This window comes from Meriones unguiculatus, chromosome 9 (genome assembly GCF_030254825.1).
Source record: "Meriones unguiculatus strain TT.TT164.6M chromosome 9, Bangor_MerUng_6.1, whole genome shotgun sequence".
In the NCBI taxonomy this organism is placed as follows: domain Eukaryota; kingdom Metazoa; phylum Chordata; class Mammalia; order Rodentia; family Muridae; genus Meriones; species Meriones unguiculatus.
The window spans coordinates 37,560,776-37,579,928 of NC_083357.1; the positions used below are offsets into that span (position 1 = coordinate 37,560,776).

At 38.7% G+C, this 19,153-nt stretch overlaps 1 protein-coding gene and 1 non-coding gene across 3 annotated transcripts in view; one reads left to right on the top strand and one right to left on the bottom strand.

Moving 5' to 3' along the window:
- Prkdc (protein kinase, DNA-activated, catalytic subunit) overlaps positions 1 to 19,153 on the top strand; it is a 203,951-nt gene that overhangs the window by 129,629 nt on the left and 55,169 nt on the right. For both annotated transcript variants that reach the window (XM_060391032.1, XM_060391033.1), the window contains 7 exons: positions 3,301 to 3,490; positions 4,892 to 5,104; positions 9,108 to 9,220; positions 10,255 to 10,386; positions 12,409 to 12,588; positions 15,632 to 15,837; positions 18,151 to 18,289. In XM_060391032.1, coding sequence (XP_060247015.1) covers positions 3,301 to 3,490; positions 4,892 to 5,104; positions 9,108 to 9,220; positions 10,255 to 10,386; positions 12,409 to 12,588; positions 15,632 to 15,837; positions 18,151 to 18,289 — 1,173 coding nt within the window. The remainder of the gene's footprint in view (positions 1 to 3,300; positions 3,491 to 4,891; positions 5,105 to 9,107; positions 9,221 to 10,254; positions 10,387 to 12,408; positions 12,589 to 15,631; positions 15,838 to 18,150; positions 18,290 to 19,153) is intronic.
- On the bottom strand, positions 2,381 to 2,486 carry LOC132656759 (U6 spliceosomal RNA). The gene has a single exon (XR_009594451.1). It is a non-coding gene; the product is annotated as a U6 spliceosomal RNA (small nuclear RNA).

Sequence of the window (19,153 nt, forward strand, 5' to 3'; positions counted from 1 at the left end):
AATTTCCATGAGGTGCTGAGAAGAAGGTAAATTCCTTTGTGTTTGGGTGTAAGGTTCTGTAAATGTCTGTTAGGTCCATTTGATTCATGACCTCTGTTAGAGACATTGTTTCTTTGTTTAATTTCTGTTTTGTTGACCTGTCCTTTGTTGAGAGTGGGGTGTTGAAGTCTCCCACTAATAGTGTGTGGGGATCTATATGTGCTTTAAATTTTATCAATGTTTCTTTAACAGATGTGGGTGCTCTTGTATTTGGGGCATAGATGTTCAGGATTGTGATGTCTTCCTGGTGGAATTTTCCCTTGATGAGTATGAAGTGTCCTTCCCCATCTCTTTTTATTAATTTTGGTGGAAAGTCTATTTTATCAGATATTAAAATGGCTACTCCTGCTTGCTTCTTGGGTCCATCTGCTTGGAAAGCCATCATCCAACCCTCTACCCTCAAGTAATATCTATCTTTGTGACTTATGTGTGTTTCTTGCATGCAAGAAAGATCGCTGGGTTTTACGCATCCATTCTGTTAGTCTGTGTCTTTTTATTGGAGAATTGAGTCCATTGATGTTGAGAGAGATTAATGACCAGTGGCTGTTAGATCCTTTGATTTTGATGTGGTCATAAGGTTGTGTGCTTGGTTGCTTTTTGTCTTATGGTAGTGAGGTTAATTATTTCCTGTGTTTTCTTGAAAGTAGCAAGTTTTCTTGGGTTGTATTTTCCCTTCTAGTGTCTTCTCTAACACTGGATTTGTGTGTAGGAATTGTTGAAATTTTTTTTTGTCATTGAATATCTTGTTTTCTCTGTCTATGAGGACTGAGAGTTTTGCTGGGCATAGTAGCGTGGGCTGACATCTGTGTTCTCTTAGGGTCTGCATGATATCTGTCTAGGCCCTTCTGGCTTTCATAGTCTCTGCTGAAAGGTCAGGTGTGATTCTAATGGGTTTGCCATTATATGTTACTTGGCCTTTTTCCCTTGCAGCTTTTAGTATTTTTTCTTTGTTCTGTATACTTACTGTTTTGATTATTATGTGGCGGGAGGATTTTCTTTTCTGGTCTAATTTATTGGGTGTTTTTGTATTCTTATTGGCCTTTCCATTACGTTGGGGAAATTTTCTTCAATGATTTTGTTGAAAATACTTTCTGGGCCTTGTAGCAGGGAATCTTCTGTTTCCTCTATTCCTATTATTCTTAGTTTTTTTCTTTTTATGTTGTCTTGAATTTCTTGGACGGTCTGTGTCAGGAATTTTTTAGATTTAACATTTTCTTTGACAGATACATTGATTTCTTCCATTGTATCTTCTACACCTGAGATTCTTTCTTCCATCTCTTGTAGTCTGTTGGTTATGCTAACCTCTGTAATTCCCATTTTCTTTCCTAAGTTCTTCCTCTCCACAATTACCTCCATTTGTGTTTTCTTTAATTTTTCCAATTCTATCTTCAGATCTTGAGCCGTTTAGTTGATTTCCTTCACCTGTCTGACTGTATTTTCCTTCAATTCCTTCAGCTGTTTGTTTGAACAATCCTCTGTTTCTTTTATTTCTTTCAGTGATTTAAGCATTTTTTCTCTAAAGGCCACAAACTGTTTGGCTGCAACTTTCTGTATTTCTTTACAGATGGCCATAATCTGTTTGTTTTTATTGTCCTCCATTTTTTTACAGATGGCCATAATCTGTTTGTTTTAACTTCCTCTATTTCTTTATGGATGACCATAATCTGTTTGAGTTTATCTTCCTCTAGGTCTTTACACATTTTATTTGTTTCCTGTTATCCTCTTCATGAGCATAGTTGTTAGGTCATCTTCTTGAATTTCAATTATGCTGGGGTATCCAGGGCTACTTGCCCCTGGATAACTGGGTTCTGGAGATGCCATATTGCTCTGTCTTTTGTTGGTTGAGCTTTAACGCTGTCCTCCACCCATTGGGCTATCTTAGGTTTTTGGAGTTATTTTCTGGTGGTTCCTGGAATCCTGTGGTGGAGAGAATCCCCTTGGCAGAAAGATGGCTTTTCCTGAAGGAAGCCTTCTCAGATTTTTGGGTGTAGTCACTGGTTGGCCAGTATTTTTCAGGAATTGCTGCTGCTCACCTCAGGCATAGAGACCTGAGTGGTAATTGTGGTCCTTGTTAGTTGAGAGGGCTCTCCTCTCACCCAGAGAAGTCCTGAAGACAGCTGCCCTGTTTCTGGGTTTCTTGCTGTAAATTTAGTGATCTGCTGCTGTAACCTGTGTGTCTCATGGTTCGGTCAGTTTTGTTAGGGATAACTGGTTTCCCCTTGGAGCAGTATCTGGGGGTTGATCTCGGGGATTCCGGGCTTCTGTCGGTCTGAGGTTGGGGTTCTGTGCCCCTGTACCCAAGTGGTAATCTGTGTCGGGTGGGTACTGCTCTCCTGGTAACAAAAGTATGGAACACTTACGAATTTGCATGTCATCCTTGAGCACGGTCCCTGCCAATCTTCTCTGTATCATTCCAATTTTAGTATATGTGCTGCTGAAGCGAGCACACTTTTTTTCACTTTTTGTTTCAGAAAGGTTCTTCTTGCTGGGCATGGTTTTGTACACCTTTAATCCCAGTACTTGAGAGGGAGAGACAAGTGCATCTCTGTGAATTCGAGGCCAGCCTGGTCTACATAGTGAGTTCTAGGTTAGACAGGACTACATAGACTCTGTCTTAAAAAAAAAAGAAAGAAAAGTAAATGAAAAGATTCTTCCAAGGAGTGTAAATGTAGCTGAATTGCTAGAGTGTCTGGCATGTAGGAAGCCTAGGATTCAGTTCACAGCAGCATGTAAACTGAGCATGATGGTCTGTATACCTGGGAGTTGGAGGCAGGCAGGTTAGAAGTTGAAGGTTATTCTTGCTCATAGAGTTCAAAGCCAGACTAAGCTACCCATTTCAAATAAGAAAGAAGGGACTGCACAATGGTCGTGCACACCTTTAATCCCAGCACTTAGGAGAGGCAGTCAGTCAGATCTTATGAATTTAAGGCCAGCCTGGACTACAGAGTGTATTACAGGACAGCCAGGACTATACAGAGAAACCTTGTCCAAAAAAAAAAAAAAAAAAAAATATATATATATATATATATACACACACACACACACACATCAAAAGGAATTAAAAAAGTAAAAAAAATAAAGAAGGGTTTCTCCTTAGTTGCTTCTTGGACATATACACTAACAGTACATTTGTCTGTCGTTGTTTATTTTTATGGTGCCAGGAATTTAACTTAAAGCCTCATTCATTCTAGGAAAGCATGGAAATATTTCAATGTTACTACAGAAGAAACATCATTTTCTTTGAAACTTTTCTTTTTGTAGGAATATACCATTGATCCTGACTGGCGTTTTCGAAGTACTGTTCTCACTCCAATGTTTATTGAAACCCAGGCCTCTCTAAGTACTCTCCATACTCAAACCCAGGAAGGGTCCCTCTCAGAACAAAGGCAGAAGTCTGGGCAAGTGCGGGCAACTCCACAGCAGTATGATTTTACCCCAACACAAACTACAGGTAACACATGACCAGACACCAGACACTCTGACCTTTGACAGCAACTTCTGTTGTAAGAACATAGATTTCTAGTAAGAGAAATAGTGATAATATAAGTCACAAAGGTCATAAGAAAGATGTGTCAGTCAAAGGAGAATAAGATAGAGGTTTTCAGAGTGTTCAGATCCTCAGAGAAAGTGGCAGCTGTCAGGGGAATGGGTAGACGGGATGGAGATAGAGTTAAATAGTTACAGAGCCTCACTTTTTAAGAGGAAAGGATTGTGATTAGTGACAATATGAATGGACTTAATGCTATTGAATCATGCATTTTAAAATGGTTGAAGTGGTAAATGTTACTTTTGACCTTCCTTCCTTCCTTCCTTCCTTCCTACCCTCTCTCCCTCTCTCCCTCCCTCCCTCCTTCCTTTCTTTCTTTCTCTCTTTCTGTTTTTGTTGTTGTTGTTCTTGTTTTTATTTTTCCAGACAGGCTTTCTCTCAGAAGCCTTGGCTGTCCTGGACTGTTTTTGTAGGTTAGGGTGGCCTCGAACTCACAGAGATCTACCTGCCTCTGTCTCCCCAAGTGCTAGGATTACAGGTGTGTAATACTGCACCTTGTTCCACATTTTTAAGTGGGACAAAAGGATTAATTAAAAAATAATAATATGATGGTACCTAGACATGCTTTTTTGGTTTGACATAGAACTATTAATATGTCATTTTTATCTTAACAGAGTAGCATTAAACTAGATTCATTTGCTGATGTCAGTAGTTTACTAAACTGTTCTTTTCTAAGTAGATTAGTCTTTGTTTTGATATGCGTAATATAAATTATTGATTAAAATATCTTAATCTGATTTTTTTAAGATTTCTTTTTCTTCTACGTATTTGAGTATTTTGCCTATATGTATACAAATACTGCATGTATATGCCTAGAGCCAGCAGAGGCTGGCTGAGGGCTAGATCCCTTGAAATTGGAGTTAGAGATGGTTGTAAACTACAATGTGAGTGCTGGGAATGAACCCAGGGTCATCTGTAGGGACAGCGAGTTCACTTAAACACTAAGCTACTTCTCTAGCCCCCTTAATTGTTGTGTAAACACTTCAGCACTTTCTTTTATATAGTTTGTTTCATATTCTGTTGTTTCTGAAAGTAGAAATAATTAGAATAATCACGGTGGAAATTCTTTGATGATCACTGTAAGCATAAAATGCTATTATTCTGATGACTACAGCTGCTAGAGGGTCTGGAGGCTGAGGTGCCTCATCTGCTTTGAGTCAAACACCAAGCACCCTTGGGCTCAGCCCAGTATCCCTGGATAATTACAGAGGACTAGTACTGTGTTTCCCAGCAGGTTTTGCTACACTGAGTAGACTGTGCTGTATGATAGCAACATCCTCACTGCTCTGGTCCTATGTGTTGTAGTTGAAAGGAGCTCATTCGATTGGCTAACCGGGAGCAGCATTGACCTATTGGCAGATCACACAGTTCCTTCAGAATCCTTGTCTTCCTCCTTGCTGTTTGCCCATCAGAAGAGTGAAAAGTCACAGAGAATATCATGGAAGTCTGTAGGACCTGACTTTGGGATGAAAAAGCTGGGCCTTCCTGGTGACGAGGTTGATAACCAAGTTAAAAGTGGTAAGGAAAATACTGAAGTATATTTAAAATACATTGTCCTTTTAGGCAGAAGCTGAGATGGGGAGAGCGTATTTCTGATTGTCGACCTTTCCTTAAAAACCTTAATGAAATTCATAAAAATTCAATTCAATAATTATTGTTTGGATCCCTAACATGTTGAAAATACTATTTTTAGGTGTCCTTTGAGAACTATGAAATGTGTGATGGGTCCATTTGTTTAGTGACTTTTTGGAACATTTGGAGTAGGCAAGGCAGTAAATGGAGTAGAATTAGTAAGCCAGTATCAGGGGTGAGAGTTTAAATCCAGACAGAGTTTGGAACAAGCATTTGGAAAAACTAGATAAAGGAAGGATATTTGAGAAGAGCATGGAAGTCTAGGGTGTTGAAAGAGAAATTACTGAAAGGATGAAGACAGAAAGTGAAGTGATATTTTTGTTTAGTGGGAGAGACTTAAAACTAGTTCAGCAAAGTTTGTGGAGGATATAATCCATGCTGAGGATCCTGTGTAGTCCAGCTGGATTGATGCCCTGGGGAATATGAGGAGCTGTGAAGGAAAGAAGCCAATACACTTACAGAATCTTCCATGTGATGAGTGGAATAGATTAATCATGAGGACTCAGGTCCTCTCAGAGAGATTATATGGGAACAAGTAGCATGAGGAGAACTGGTAAGCAAAGGCAGAAACCAGAAGCACTGTCACTTGGTCTGTAGCAGTGGGGTAGCCTCATTTCAGAACCAGTGGGATACACAGCAGGCAGAAAGTCTGTGAGGCCTCCAGATTCAACACTGAAAGTACTGGTGAGAAAATAGTTCATTACACGAGTGAAGGAAAGGCCAGAGGAAACAGTCCCAAGACAGTAAGTACCCTGCAGAAATGAACATGTATTCAAAAACTTACCTATAATGAATCAGAAGCATAAAAAGAAAATACCAGTCTTTACTCCCAACTCGTGTTTTTATACTTCAGTCTCAAATCTATGGCTCATATACAGTCCTCTAAATTTCCATGTCAGAAGGAGATGCATCCATCTTTATGCTATTAGGATGGACTTTTAGGGTGTTCCAGGAAACTTTCTCTGCTTTTTTTTTCTCCTTACTTCACTATTTCTCAGGAATCTTCCTTCTTTTACCACCTTCTTCCTCTGCCTTTAGACCACTGATCTACTAGAATACAGAGACATTGGTTTTGCTGTGAAGTTGGACTCTGTCTTAAAATGAAGCCCTTCTAGTTGTTGCTGTCACACTGTCACATGCTCATCTAAGACCTTTAAGTGCATGCCACTTTCCTGCTGTGATCTATGATAAATTGCTAGAGGCAGGTCTGCACTGGGCACTGCATTCTAGTTAATTTGTGGTGATTGTAGTGATTAAAGTTCTGGGCCAGTTGGCTTTTTGGTGGATGAAGCTGAACATAAGCCTTAAGGACAGTTTCTAAGGGTAATAACAGTTGTCGATTACTCAGTGATTGACAGTCTTTATATGTGTGTCTGAGCCAGAAGTGGGTGTTGTATCTCCTGGAGCTACAGTTACAGAGTCATTCATCATGAGTGCTGGGAACAGAACTCAGGACCTCTAGAGGAGCAGCAAACATTCTTAAGCTGTCTCTCCAGCCCTAAGCTATTGGTTTTGTACTACTGCTGTTTCCTGCATCATTCATTATACATTATTTTCTGGCTTCATGTTTGAGAAACCCTGTGTCAGGGGGAAAAAAAGAGAGAGAGAGAGAGAGAGAAAAAAAGAAAGCATTAAGAATAGGGCTGGATAGGAATTGAGCATTTTAGCAAGAGTCCTCCCTCTTGATTAGTTTCGTTAGATGTACAGATTTTAGTAGATTTATCCTATGTTATATGTCTATATGAGTGAGTATATACCATGTGCATCTTTTTGCTTCTGGGATAGCTCACTCAGGATGATCTTTTCCAGATCCCACCATTAACCTGCAAATTTCATGATTTCCTTGTTTTTTATTGCTGAGTAATATTCCATTGTGTAGATATACCACAATTTGTGCATCCATTCCTCCACTGAGGGGCATCTGGGTTGTTTCCAGCTTCTGGCTATTACAAATAAGGCTGCTACAAACATGGTTGAGCAAATGTCCTTATTGTGTACTTGAGAATCTTTTGGATATATGCCTAGGAGTGGTATAGCTGGATCTTGAGGAAGCGCTATTCCTAATTGTCTGAGAAAGTGCCAGATTGCTTTCCAGAGTGGTTGTACAAGTTCGCATTCCCACCAGCAGTGGAGGAGGGTTCCCCTTTCTCCACAACCTCTCCAGCATGTGTTGTCTCTTGAGTTTTTGATCTTGGCCATTCTGATGGGTGTAATGTGAAATCTCAGGGTTGTTTTGATTTACATTTCCCTGATGGCTAATGAGGTTGAGCAAAGAGGCTGGACATCAGAAGAAGGAGAAGAGGGAACAAGTCAGGAGCCTGACACAGAGGACCTCTGAAAAGCTCTGCCCTGCAGACTATCAGTGTAGATGCTGAGACTTATGGGCAACCTTTGGGCAGAGTGCAGGGAATCTTAGGAAAGAAGTGGGAAACAGTAAGATCTGGAGAGGACAGGAACTCCACAAGGAGAGCAACAGAACCAAAAAAATCTGAGCACTGGGGTCTGTCCTGAGACTGCTATTCCAACCACGGGCTAAGCATGGAGATAACCTAACACCCCTGCACAGATGTAGCCCATGGCAGTTCAGTATCCAAGTGGGTTCCATTGTAATAGGAACAGGGACTGTCTCTAACATGAACTGATTGGCCTGTTCATTAATTACCTCCCCCTGAGGGGGAAGCAGCATTACCAGGCCACAGAAGAAGACAATGCAGCCACTCCTGATGAGACCTAATTGCCTAGGATCAGAAGGAAGGAAAAGAAGTCCTCCCCTATCATTGGACTTGGGGAGGGGCATGCAGGCAGAAGGTGGAGGAAGGGAGGGATTGGGACAGGAGGAGGGAGAGAACCACAGGGGGGATGCAAAGTGAATAAAGTGTAATTAATAAAAAAAAGAAGAATAGGGCTGGAGATCTGGCTCAGTGGTTAAGAACACTGTCTGCTCTTCCAGAGATCCTGAGTTCAATTCCCAGCAACCACATGATGGCACACAATCATCTATCCTGGGATCTGATGCTCTCTTCTGGCATGCAGGTGCACATGCAGATGGAGCACTCCAGCTACGATAGATAGATAGATAGATAGATAGATAGATAGATAGATAGATAGATAGATAGATAATAGATGAGTAAATATTTAGAAAAAGATTGCTACTTTTACACATGAGTACCTGTGTGTATTTGTGTGTCTGAGAGAGAGGGATAGCCTATACTCTGCCATTGCTCTATGTCAGAAGAAAAATTCAGGAGTTTATTCTCTCTGTTATGTATGTTTGAGGGCATTAAACTCAGGTCATCAGGTAAGTCCCTTTACTCATTGAAATAACCAGCCAATATTTTATTTTAAGTTTCTTATAGGCCTTTTCTTCCCAGCTTCTTTCCTGATCATGGTATGGAGACCCTCTCCTCATTCAGTCTTACCTTTTATGGACCTAATTATTCTACCTTGGTTATTACTCTTTAGATGAGACTGGAGAAAGACAACTGTGGGTTTCAGAGTCCTCTCAGCACTGTTTGCTTTTCCACTTCACATTTTACACCATTCCTGCTGCTGTGTCATTGCTTTCTCTCCTGGAGGTGCTGGTTGCAGCAGACCCTGAGACTTTGGCTATAACCGTACTCAGTCCATGCTTCATCCACCATTTAAGGTTTCCTGAAACAGTTACAACTCCTGAGTTCTTTTGATTTCAGAATTGCTCCACTGCCCTCCCTGCTGTTCTTTATTGGTTTGTGTCCTTAACAAATCACTTTACTACAATTTAAAAGTAGAGATAAACACATTTTCACTTTTGGGATCCTAGGAAAAAATGAAAGTCAACTGCATGTGTTGTTTAATTGTCTATGAGAAGCCAAAATTGCTTTATAGTCTTTGTATTCTTCACATTCCTCAGCCACTCACAGCCGGGCGGAAATTCTGAGATTACGTAGACGATTTTTAAAGGACCGAGAAAAACTCAGTATGCTCTATGCCAAAAGGGGCCTCGTGGAACAAAAACTAGAGAAGGTTTGTATCTTCTTCATAAATTCAGTACCTTTTTTGTATCACAGACAATATATTAAGGAAATATGTTTTGACCAGTCTATAAAATTACTGGAGCACCGCGTAGGTCCCTTTGGACATTAGTGGATATAGAGAATGCTCATGATACCTGTTAAGAAAAGAGCCAGAATGGCAGGTTTAAGACCCTCTCCATGAACAAACAAGTCATAATTGGCAGGATTTCAAATCATAGTTTGGTCTTCTGTCTATGAAACAGACACGTAGCTGTGAAAATGCCTGCCAATAATTAGGAATGACATGTTGATAATTAGACACTAGTGAACTTATAAAAGTTCATGTGTTTGTATTTTCATTCATTGTATAAATGTGTCTGAAGTATGATGTCCAGTGTCAAGCATTATAGTAAGTGCTAGTAATGCGATGTTTGAGTCATTGAGCCAAGTCCAGTATATGACACACAAAAAGACAAGTTGAGATTATGAAGTGTCCTATGAGCATATCTATAGAAAGCCTCTCTGGAGAGAGAATACTGAGATTGGAGCCACTGATGAGGGAAAAGCTGAAAACACAACAGGGAAGGGGCTTACAGTGAATCAGGAGTATGCATGTAAGTGAGTGGGAACTACTGTGGACCTTTAATTAAAGCTTACTGGTTGTGATATTGGAAAGGAAATTAGCTCTCAGATTTACAATTTTTGTGGTTATTCAGATTCGAAATTTTCAATATAGCCTTTTCCCATACTGACCAAATATAGTATGAATAAAATTATTCTCTTTTGTACTAAAGATGTTTTCTGGCAGTTACATTTTGAATACATGCTTGATTTTCTTTTGTTTGTTTGATAAGTTGGTTGACTGGTTTTTGTTTCTTTGAGTTTGAAGCAAGGTTAGCCCAGGCTACCCTCAAACTTACTATGTAGTCCAAGATGACTTTCAACCCCCTGTCCTTTCTTTTATCTCCTAAGCATGTACCACCACACTTGGCACACTTGATTTCTTATATGAAATCTCCGTTTTCATTCTTTGCTTGATTGTAGGATATCAAGAGTGAGTTAAAAGCGAAGCAGGATGCCCAGGTTGTTCTGTACAGAAGTTATCGTCACGGTGACCTTCCTGACATCCAAATCCAGCACAGCAGTCTGATCACGCCCTTGCAGGCTGTGGCCCAGGTCTGCCCAGATACCATACTTTATGTTCACATTAGAAGCTCCATGTGTGTATTAGGGATCTACTCTTCCTAGAAAAAAAAATGTTCATACAGAGGTAGTTTCTTTAAATGGTTGACTTAAGGACTATCACATTCCCATTTCTTGTCACATGAGGAGAACCTAACATAGAGTTAACTAGAGTGGACTCTAACACTGGGTTCCCTTGTTAGGTAAATGTGCTTTCAGCCACAAGGAGCTCTTTAAAATCAGATTGACATTTATATTTCTTACCCAGTGTCAGAATGAAATAATGGGGAAAAATCAGCATAAATTTTGAGTGGTAAAAAAGCTATTTAGATCATTGTTTTGTTTGCTTTTTATTTGATCTAAATAATTCTGAATTGACAATATTTTTAACTGTATTGTACAACCTTGCCAAATTTCCTCCAGTGAAGACAGCTTATGTAACTATACTAAAATATTGAGAGCTTGATATAAATGCAGCAAGAAACTAGAGACCTCACTCAGTGTCCTTATTTCCCATGTATTCACATGTAGAACTTTGTCTGTGCACAGTCATATGGCTTTTCATAGGACTTTAGTTACCATGAGGTACCTTCATATCCTTATGCCAGATTCTCCCAGTAGTTTTGTGCCATTGAGGTTATGATTAGATAAAGACTGGAGGTTAGCAATACTTGGAATATATGGCCAAAAGTACAATTGCCTCTACGTATGGGCAAGAACGAGACACCTGTCTTCCTGTTTTCTCCATTTCTCAGTTCCCTAGTGCTCTGAGTGCAGCCTCTGGTTCACACTGGAGATCTGTTCTCCGTTGTGTCCTGTTTAAACCAGAGGGCACTATTATGTATAATGCTATTGGCAAATAATAGGTTTGACATTGTGTCAACATTAGTTCATCCCTTTTGTGCTTAGAAAGCAAAACTTGTGCACACTGTTTTAAAGAAGCAAAGCTGCATTTTTTTTTTTTTTAACTTCTGTTCTTTGAGGAGAGATGGTCCACTTCTTTACTTATCCACTTCTAGATCTGGTACCTTAATTAACAACTGTTTATTTATGGAATACCTGCTCAATGCCAGAAACTGCTTTAACTGCTGTGGTCTAGATTTGGGCAAGCCAGATAAAGCTAGACTGATCAGTCCCCTCTTTCTTTCTCTCTCTCTCTCTCTGATTAGGAGCCATGCTTCTAAGAAACAGCAAAAGGGAGCATGTATAGTATCTGTCATAGGACCAGCAGGCAGCGCTACCTGCCGTTGAGGTTTTTTTGTTATTTTAATTGGGTTGATTAAAATTAATTAATTATTTTGGGGGGGAGAGATTATCACTCTGCATAGTTATGGCTATCCTGGAATTTACTATGAAAGAATGTATGGGCTTGTAAAATGCCAGCAATGACTTCTGTGTGCTTCAATTTTGAACAACACTTATTTTCTTCTTTGTAATTATTTTCTCAAATTTTGTATAGTAATGTCATAACTGTTTAAACAAGACTTTTTACTTAAAGCACAAATGATATTTGTGTGACTTTGATGTTGCTTTATAAAATAGATTACTTTTCCCCTGTTTTCTTGTATGAATACCTTCACTAACCCAGAAGAGATAGCTAGGAGATGTTTGTTAAATGTTCACTGTGCAGGTGTTACATGCATGCATCAAGGGCAGTGGTTCTATGGCCAGGTGAACCTATGTTTAAGTCACTGTTATAGTCTCTGCAAGCATGGCACTGAGCACTTGACAGCTTACTCTGATTAGTTTCCCCAAAATACGAAACACTGATCCTTGCTTCACCAGGGCAGTGAGCTGTGTTGTTGTCTTAGTGTAATCCAACAAGCCAGAGGTGTTTGACTAAGTTCCTGTTGTGTAGTAGGCTGGTAAAGCTTTGTAAACTGAAGTCAGATATGTAGTGAATATGTTTTTTAACAGTATTTAGAGTAAAGCTCTGAAATAGTGCTGGTAAATTACTGCGCTTTTCCTTTAGGTCTGATTCTTGGGTTTTGTTTTGGTTTTGGTTTTTTTTAACAGAAAGACCCAATAATTGCAAAACAACTCTTCAGCAGCTTGTTTTCTGGGATTTTGAAAGAAATGAATAAAGTTAAGACACCATCTGAAAAATCGACTATCACTGAAAATTTGCTCCAAGACTTCAGCCGTTTCCTTAATTCCACGTTCTTATTCTTTCCACCCTTTGTCTCTTGCATCCAGGTAAAAGTCTGCACACATTTCTTTTTGGTCACATGCTGCTCCGCTCTGTCACCACATGCCTAATGCCATCACTTTGTTTCCCAAGTTAAAACTTGAGAAACACGGTGCTTAACAGTAAATATATTATTTAGGTTATCTCTTCTAAGTGGGCACATAAAATTTATTTGTTTTTTGTTCTTTTTGCTCCCCAAACCTACCCTTGTACATGAAAATAATTTGAAATCACATTTGTGTCTTATAATTAGCCAGTTTCTTTAGTGTTTTGATTAAACTGTGTGTGTGTGTGTGTGTGTGTGTGTGTTTGTGTGTGAATGAATGTTTCCCTCCATGTATTTCTGTACCAGATAGGTGCTTTAATGAACCTGGAGCACACTGACTTAGCAAGACTGGCTGGCAAGACAGCTCCTTTGATCCTCCTTTCTTCCTCCCAGTGCTGGAATTCTAGGTGTACTCAGCATTTCACACTGGTCCTAGTCATCTGAACTCAGGTCTTCGTGTTTGCATGGCATAGAATTTAACAACTAAGCCATATCCTGAAGCCCTAACCCCCTGTGTTCTTTAGTTGTTTTCCTTTCAGTAGTATTTCAGCAAATTCTTTCATGCATGGTGGTGTTGATTGAGCATATGCCTAGCTTTGTTCTAAGTGATGGGGCCACAGCCATGAAGAGACAGAATTCATGCCACCCAAACTTTCATTCTTCACAAGTGTCACTGACAAACATAAAACAAAGAATACAGTGGTGATGTATTGTAGTGCTTGAGTTTTACGGAACTATTAAAATTATATAGGGGAGTAAGCCGGCAGGCTGGGTAAGACCTAGTCATGGGTCAGAGAAGTTTACTCCGAGGAGACTCAGCTGTAGCAGAGAACTCTACATAAATGCACTCTCAGTTGCTGCTTAAGCACACTTGCCAGATTATATCATATTTAACAGATGTCTTCAGAGCCAGCATGAAAGCCCAGTGAGCAAAGGCACTTACCACCAACCGTAACCATTTGAGTGTTATCCCCAGGACCCCCACGATGGAGGAGAGAATTGACTCCTACAAGTTTTCTAACCTCCACATGAATGTGCATGTTACACATTTGCTCGTTTATGTATATACATACGTACACACTAAATAGAAATATAATTTTTTAAATCTTTAAATTGATTTTAAGAGATAGAGGACTAACTCAGCAGTTAATAGTGCTTTCTGTTCTTCCAGAGGATCTGAATTCAGTTCCCAGTATCCAAGTTAGGTGTCTCACAACTATGTGTAACTACAGCTTTGGGACACCCACTTCTGGCCTCTGTGGTTACCCAAACACACATGACATATACTCACACAGACACATACAATAAAATAGGAATGAATATTTTTAAAATTGTGCATTTTATCCATTTTTATTGTTTTGGATATATTTTAATTAAAATGGAATTAGATCAATTTTCCCCTTTTTTTCCTTGCAGCCCATCCTATTCCCCTCCCCCAAATCTGAAATTGAAAGCCTCTTTTTCTTTGATTATTATTGTCAAATTACATATCTAGTATAGATATTTATATACATAAATGTATCAGGGCAATCTTCTGAGTCCGTTTTTATTGTTTGTATGTATGTATGGTTTTTGGGGGCTGACCACTTTGTATCAGGTAACCAATAAAGGAACTTACCTCTGGGAGAGGCTAACTCTCCCTAGCTTCTCCCTCTCCCAGTAGTCCTTAGTTACCTACAGTTCTTTGACGAGGGGTAGGACCTTATGAAATTGCCCCCTTCCACATTGCTATGTCTGTTGACGTTGCCATTGTTCTGGTCATGTTTATGACTGTTTCACATCAGACTTTGTGATAATATAGCTCTATAATTTTAATGTCCCTTCTTAGGGAATGTTCCCTGAACCATGCAGGACTTATGATAAATATATGTATCCATTGCTCCTGGGCTCCCCACCTTCCACTGGCCTCTGAATTGTGTCCAGCTATGGTTTTCTGTAATGGTCTTCTTTTTCTGTAAAGAGAAGCTTCATTCATGAGGGGTGGTAGCTATACTTACCTGTGACTATAAGGATAAGACTTACTATATAGTAAGGAATTACAGCAGACTAGCAAAGTCACGGTAGTAGTTTTTTTTTAAATAGATATGACCTCACTAACATGGGAAGTTTCCAATACCAGGCATGATTAAATACGATTAAACCACTGTTTATGAAACATATAAATGTTACCTGTGCCTTAATCATAGAAATTTATTGCCTGAAATATTATTTTGCTTTGGTTTTCTTTGTTATCCTAATATCCCTTTCTAAAAATGACAGACATTTTTTATTTGATTGCTTTGGAGAATTTATAGTCTTCGGTTTTGGTCTTAAGTCTTGGCAGCCACATGGACAGTGCTATAGTGTATTATAGTGTCAAGGGAGCTTGAGACCAAGTGTTTAGGGTGCTACACAAGTCTACATGACTATCTATTTAGAATGCTTTCACAGTGTAATGAGTTGAGATGATTTTTTATTATTTTGATGTTTATAGGTCATTATAATAATTCATGAAACCATCTTTTAAAATATCATTAAGTAAGTTAGCCTCTTATTAGGAAAGATGTTTGCAAAGACTAATAAGCAGGTCAGCATACCCAATTTTGGTAAATAAATGTAAAATCTGTTTTTCAGCTGATTTTCTTAACAGCTAAAGGTAAACACATAAATATTTGTATAAATTTCAGTTGTTTAATTATATGGAGAGGATGTGTATGGTTGAAAACTCTGTATTTTTAATTTTAACATTCTGTCAGTATTTGTCTTGATGTAAATTAATGCTTGGATTAGAAATGTAACAGTAAAGTTCTTTTTTTGTTGTTTTGTTTTGTTTTTCCCTTTACAGATATTGGATGTTGATAAGAATTTTGCTAATAGAATTACACAGAGACACTTTTGTGATATCACTGTCTTTCTGCTACTACTTAGATCAAAGTTGTTTCTCTTATGTCTAATAAAGTGAAGCAATCACTCTTGATGCTATCATCTAAATCCTGTAGGCTAAACAGCTTTATGTGGCTTTATAGGAAATCAGTTGCCAACACAAAGACTTTCTGAGGCTTGACCCAACTACCATTCGAGTGGGTTGCTTGGCCAGTCTGCAGCAGCCTGGAGGTATCCGTCTTCTGGAAGAGGCTCTTCTTCACCTGGTGCCTGAAGAACCACCTACCAAACGAGTCCGGGGCCAGACTTGTTTGCTTCCTGATGTTCTCCGGTGGATGGAACTTGCTAAGTAAGCTTGGGATGGACCATTCTTGGGAGAACAGTAAATCAACCAAAACATCGCAGAAAAAACTTGGGTTTGTTTTTATGAAAAATGAGCTATCAAGGAGGCTGAGAGATGGCTTAGAGAAAAACTTGCTCTCAGAGAGAATTCAATTTTGACTTTCTACTACCCATCCTGGACAGTTTGCAACCACCTATAACTCTGCCAACACTCTTTCTAGCCAACAGGCAGGCAGACACACACACACACACACACACACACACACACACACACACTAAATAAAATAAAAATTTCAAAACAGTTGGTCAACTTTTAGATCTCTGGTCTCTAAGTGAAAAGATAGTAAAAATAAAAATAGTTTCCTTACCTTACATTATCATCAGTCAGTGTTTTAACCGACTTTGTAAAACACTATACCAGACACAGAAGAAGGAGTGTAACAGACATTAGTCACAGACTTTAAAATCTAAGGGTGTTAAGGATGTAGCTCTCAGCACTTCATTGGTATGTGTGAATCTCTAAAGAGTCCTATAGGAAATGTATATACTTGTGAACATAATTAACCAGAACACCAAGTAGGAAGACAAAAAGAGTGCTGAGAAGGGAAAGATAGAGGGTCAGAACAATCCAGAAAATGCTTCCTAGCTGGAGCCTTTTTATCTCACAGCTTCAGATGTGTGATTGAACAATAGGTAACACCTTGTGTCAGTGTTTCAGAGAATAACACACATACACATATATAGAAATGGGTATCATGAAGTACACATATGAAAATACCATGTGGAAACTGAGGCAGGATGATCTCTATGAGTTTAAGACCAGTTGCGGCTATATCCTGTTTTGAAGTGGGAGTCACAGGGCAGGGTAAGGACTGGATAAACATTTATCTCCATGCAGTACATTTACCTGGAATGCTTCAGTTCCTGGCTTCCATGTCTATCCCCAGTAAAGATAGGTAGGTAGTAGGTACATAGGTCAGGAGAGTGGGAGAGAGAGAGGATGGATGCAGATGGATAAATAGATAATATATAATTTACAGGCTTACGCTTGACACAGTGGTTTCAAACTTTTTAAGATAATTTAGCCTTTTCTAGCTGTATTATGCTTCTCATTTTGATCAAGTTCCAATACACATCCAGGTATCAGAGGAGGGTATAGATGGGGATTTCTTTTTGTACTTGTGCATAATATTTCTTTCTGTCCTCAACTTATGGCTATGAACTATTGCTGTTCAACAGCTACATACCCATCCCTGCCACTGACCTTTAACTTCTACAATCTAGGCTGTAACAGAATCATGTCTGTTCAATTTTACCGAGTTTGGATTTAGTGAGTTCATAGGGGTTCTGCACAACTTGCTATTCATAGACCTTCCTCCCTTTCCTTGGTACTTGGTAAAAATCTAAGGCCTTATGAAATCTGGAGGCCTTATACCCAGCCCTCCAGATTACAGGTATATACCAACTTTCCCAAGCAAAGCTTGTTTGGTTGAGAAGAGATTCAATATCTAGGAAGTAAATCAGAAAGCAGGAGGAAGTAGTTCTCTGTGGTTGCTCTGGAAACTACAATCTAGAAAAGGTGGCACTTGGTTAGGGTTTAAAAAGAAACCTGCAGGGAAAAGGGAATAAACTTTAAAAACATCAACTTTCATAGTGATAGAATCTTGTTTGACAAAGCCAAGCTATTTTTCTTTAACAAAGTTTATTGTGTAACCAGGCTTACCTAGAACTTATTATCCCCCGCCTCACCATTCTGATATATCACTATGCTAGGCAAACCAGATTTTTATTAAGATTAGAAGATGAGAAAGTGCCCTAACAAATATTAGGCTACAAAGGAATTTTTTGTGTCTAAAATATAGCCCCTAGAATATAGACTAAACATCAGCAGGGTGAGAATTAGAACATAGACTAAAACATCAATAGTGTGGGCATTGTTATCTCTTGTTTTTCCTTGGGGTTAGACAGTAACACCAGATGGACCACTTGCAGAACTTATTTAATGAAACTTTACACATTTTGAGCTTTTTGTATCTTCACATTTGTTTTTTAGATCGGGTCTTATAGTGTAGACTGGTGTTAAATTAGTGACCATTTACTACTCAGCTTTCGAGATGTTTTCTTTCAAATGCACAGAGCAACTTGGGCTTTGAGGTAATTAACAGAGTAGAACTTCAGAGCTGTTTAATTTTATACTTCTAGTAAATTACTGTTTGTTTGTCATCCTTTGTAAATGAGTGGTGTCTTTATTCAACAATAATGGAAATTGTGTAAATACTTTTAGATGTGATATTTCCTGATCTGCACTTTTCTTTTTTAGACTATACCGATCAATTGGGGAATATGATGTCCTCCGTAGCATTTTTAGCACTGAGTTAGGAACAAAGCAGGACACTCATAATGCACTATTAGCAGAAGCCAGAAGTAATTACTCTCAAGCTGCTAAGCTGTATGATGAGGTAAAGTCAATTGCTGGCAAATGTATCAGTTGCTTAAACACCTTGGCTCTGTACATATAAAATAAAACTGTTAGCTTTAATGTTTAAAATTAATGAATAAATGTGCTTTTATAATAACCATATGTGGCATAATTGTTATTGTATCTTACTCTTTTTAAGGCAACATTGAAACACAGAGCATTTTATAAAATACCAAGTACATAATATATACAATATTATTTCTATAACTCGTGATTTTTACAATTTCTATTTGAGTTTGTTTTTTTCATTTAGGAAAAATGTCTGATAAAAGTAAATTTACTTTGTGATTATGACTGTAAGTTAGTCTTGTATGTTTTATTTCATTTCAAGTTGGCAAAAATAGTAGGTGTCAAACTTTAGGATCTACAGCCTGAGACTATTGAGTGAGCTATCTTAGCTTTGAAGCCCACAACAGTCTGCAAATGTCTTTAACTTTATATTTTCAGTCTAAGAACTCGTTAAGTAATAAATAACACACCATCTTATTAAAGCAAATTATGCATCACTTAATTGGCTTTCCTGGTAAGTTTCTCAGTGAGGGTGACCGTTTTCTCATTAAAGTCTTTTTTTGTTTGGTTTGGTTTTGGAGCAACTATAAAGGTCTACCTTTGTAGTCCTGGCTATCCTGGAACTCACAGAGATCTGCTTGCCTCTGTCTCCTGAGTGCTAGAATTAAAGCAGTGTGCCACCGTGCCTGGCCTCATTTGTTACTATAAGGTGCCTTTTTTTTGGGGGGGGGGGTTGTTCCATTTCTCTCACTTCGCCATAATCTGAAATGATTGTCTTTAATATATATGCTGTAGTACTCCCCCTTTAAAGAATGTATTTGTGTCTATGTTCCTT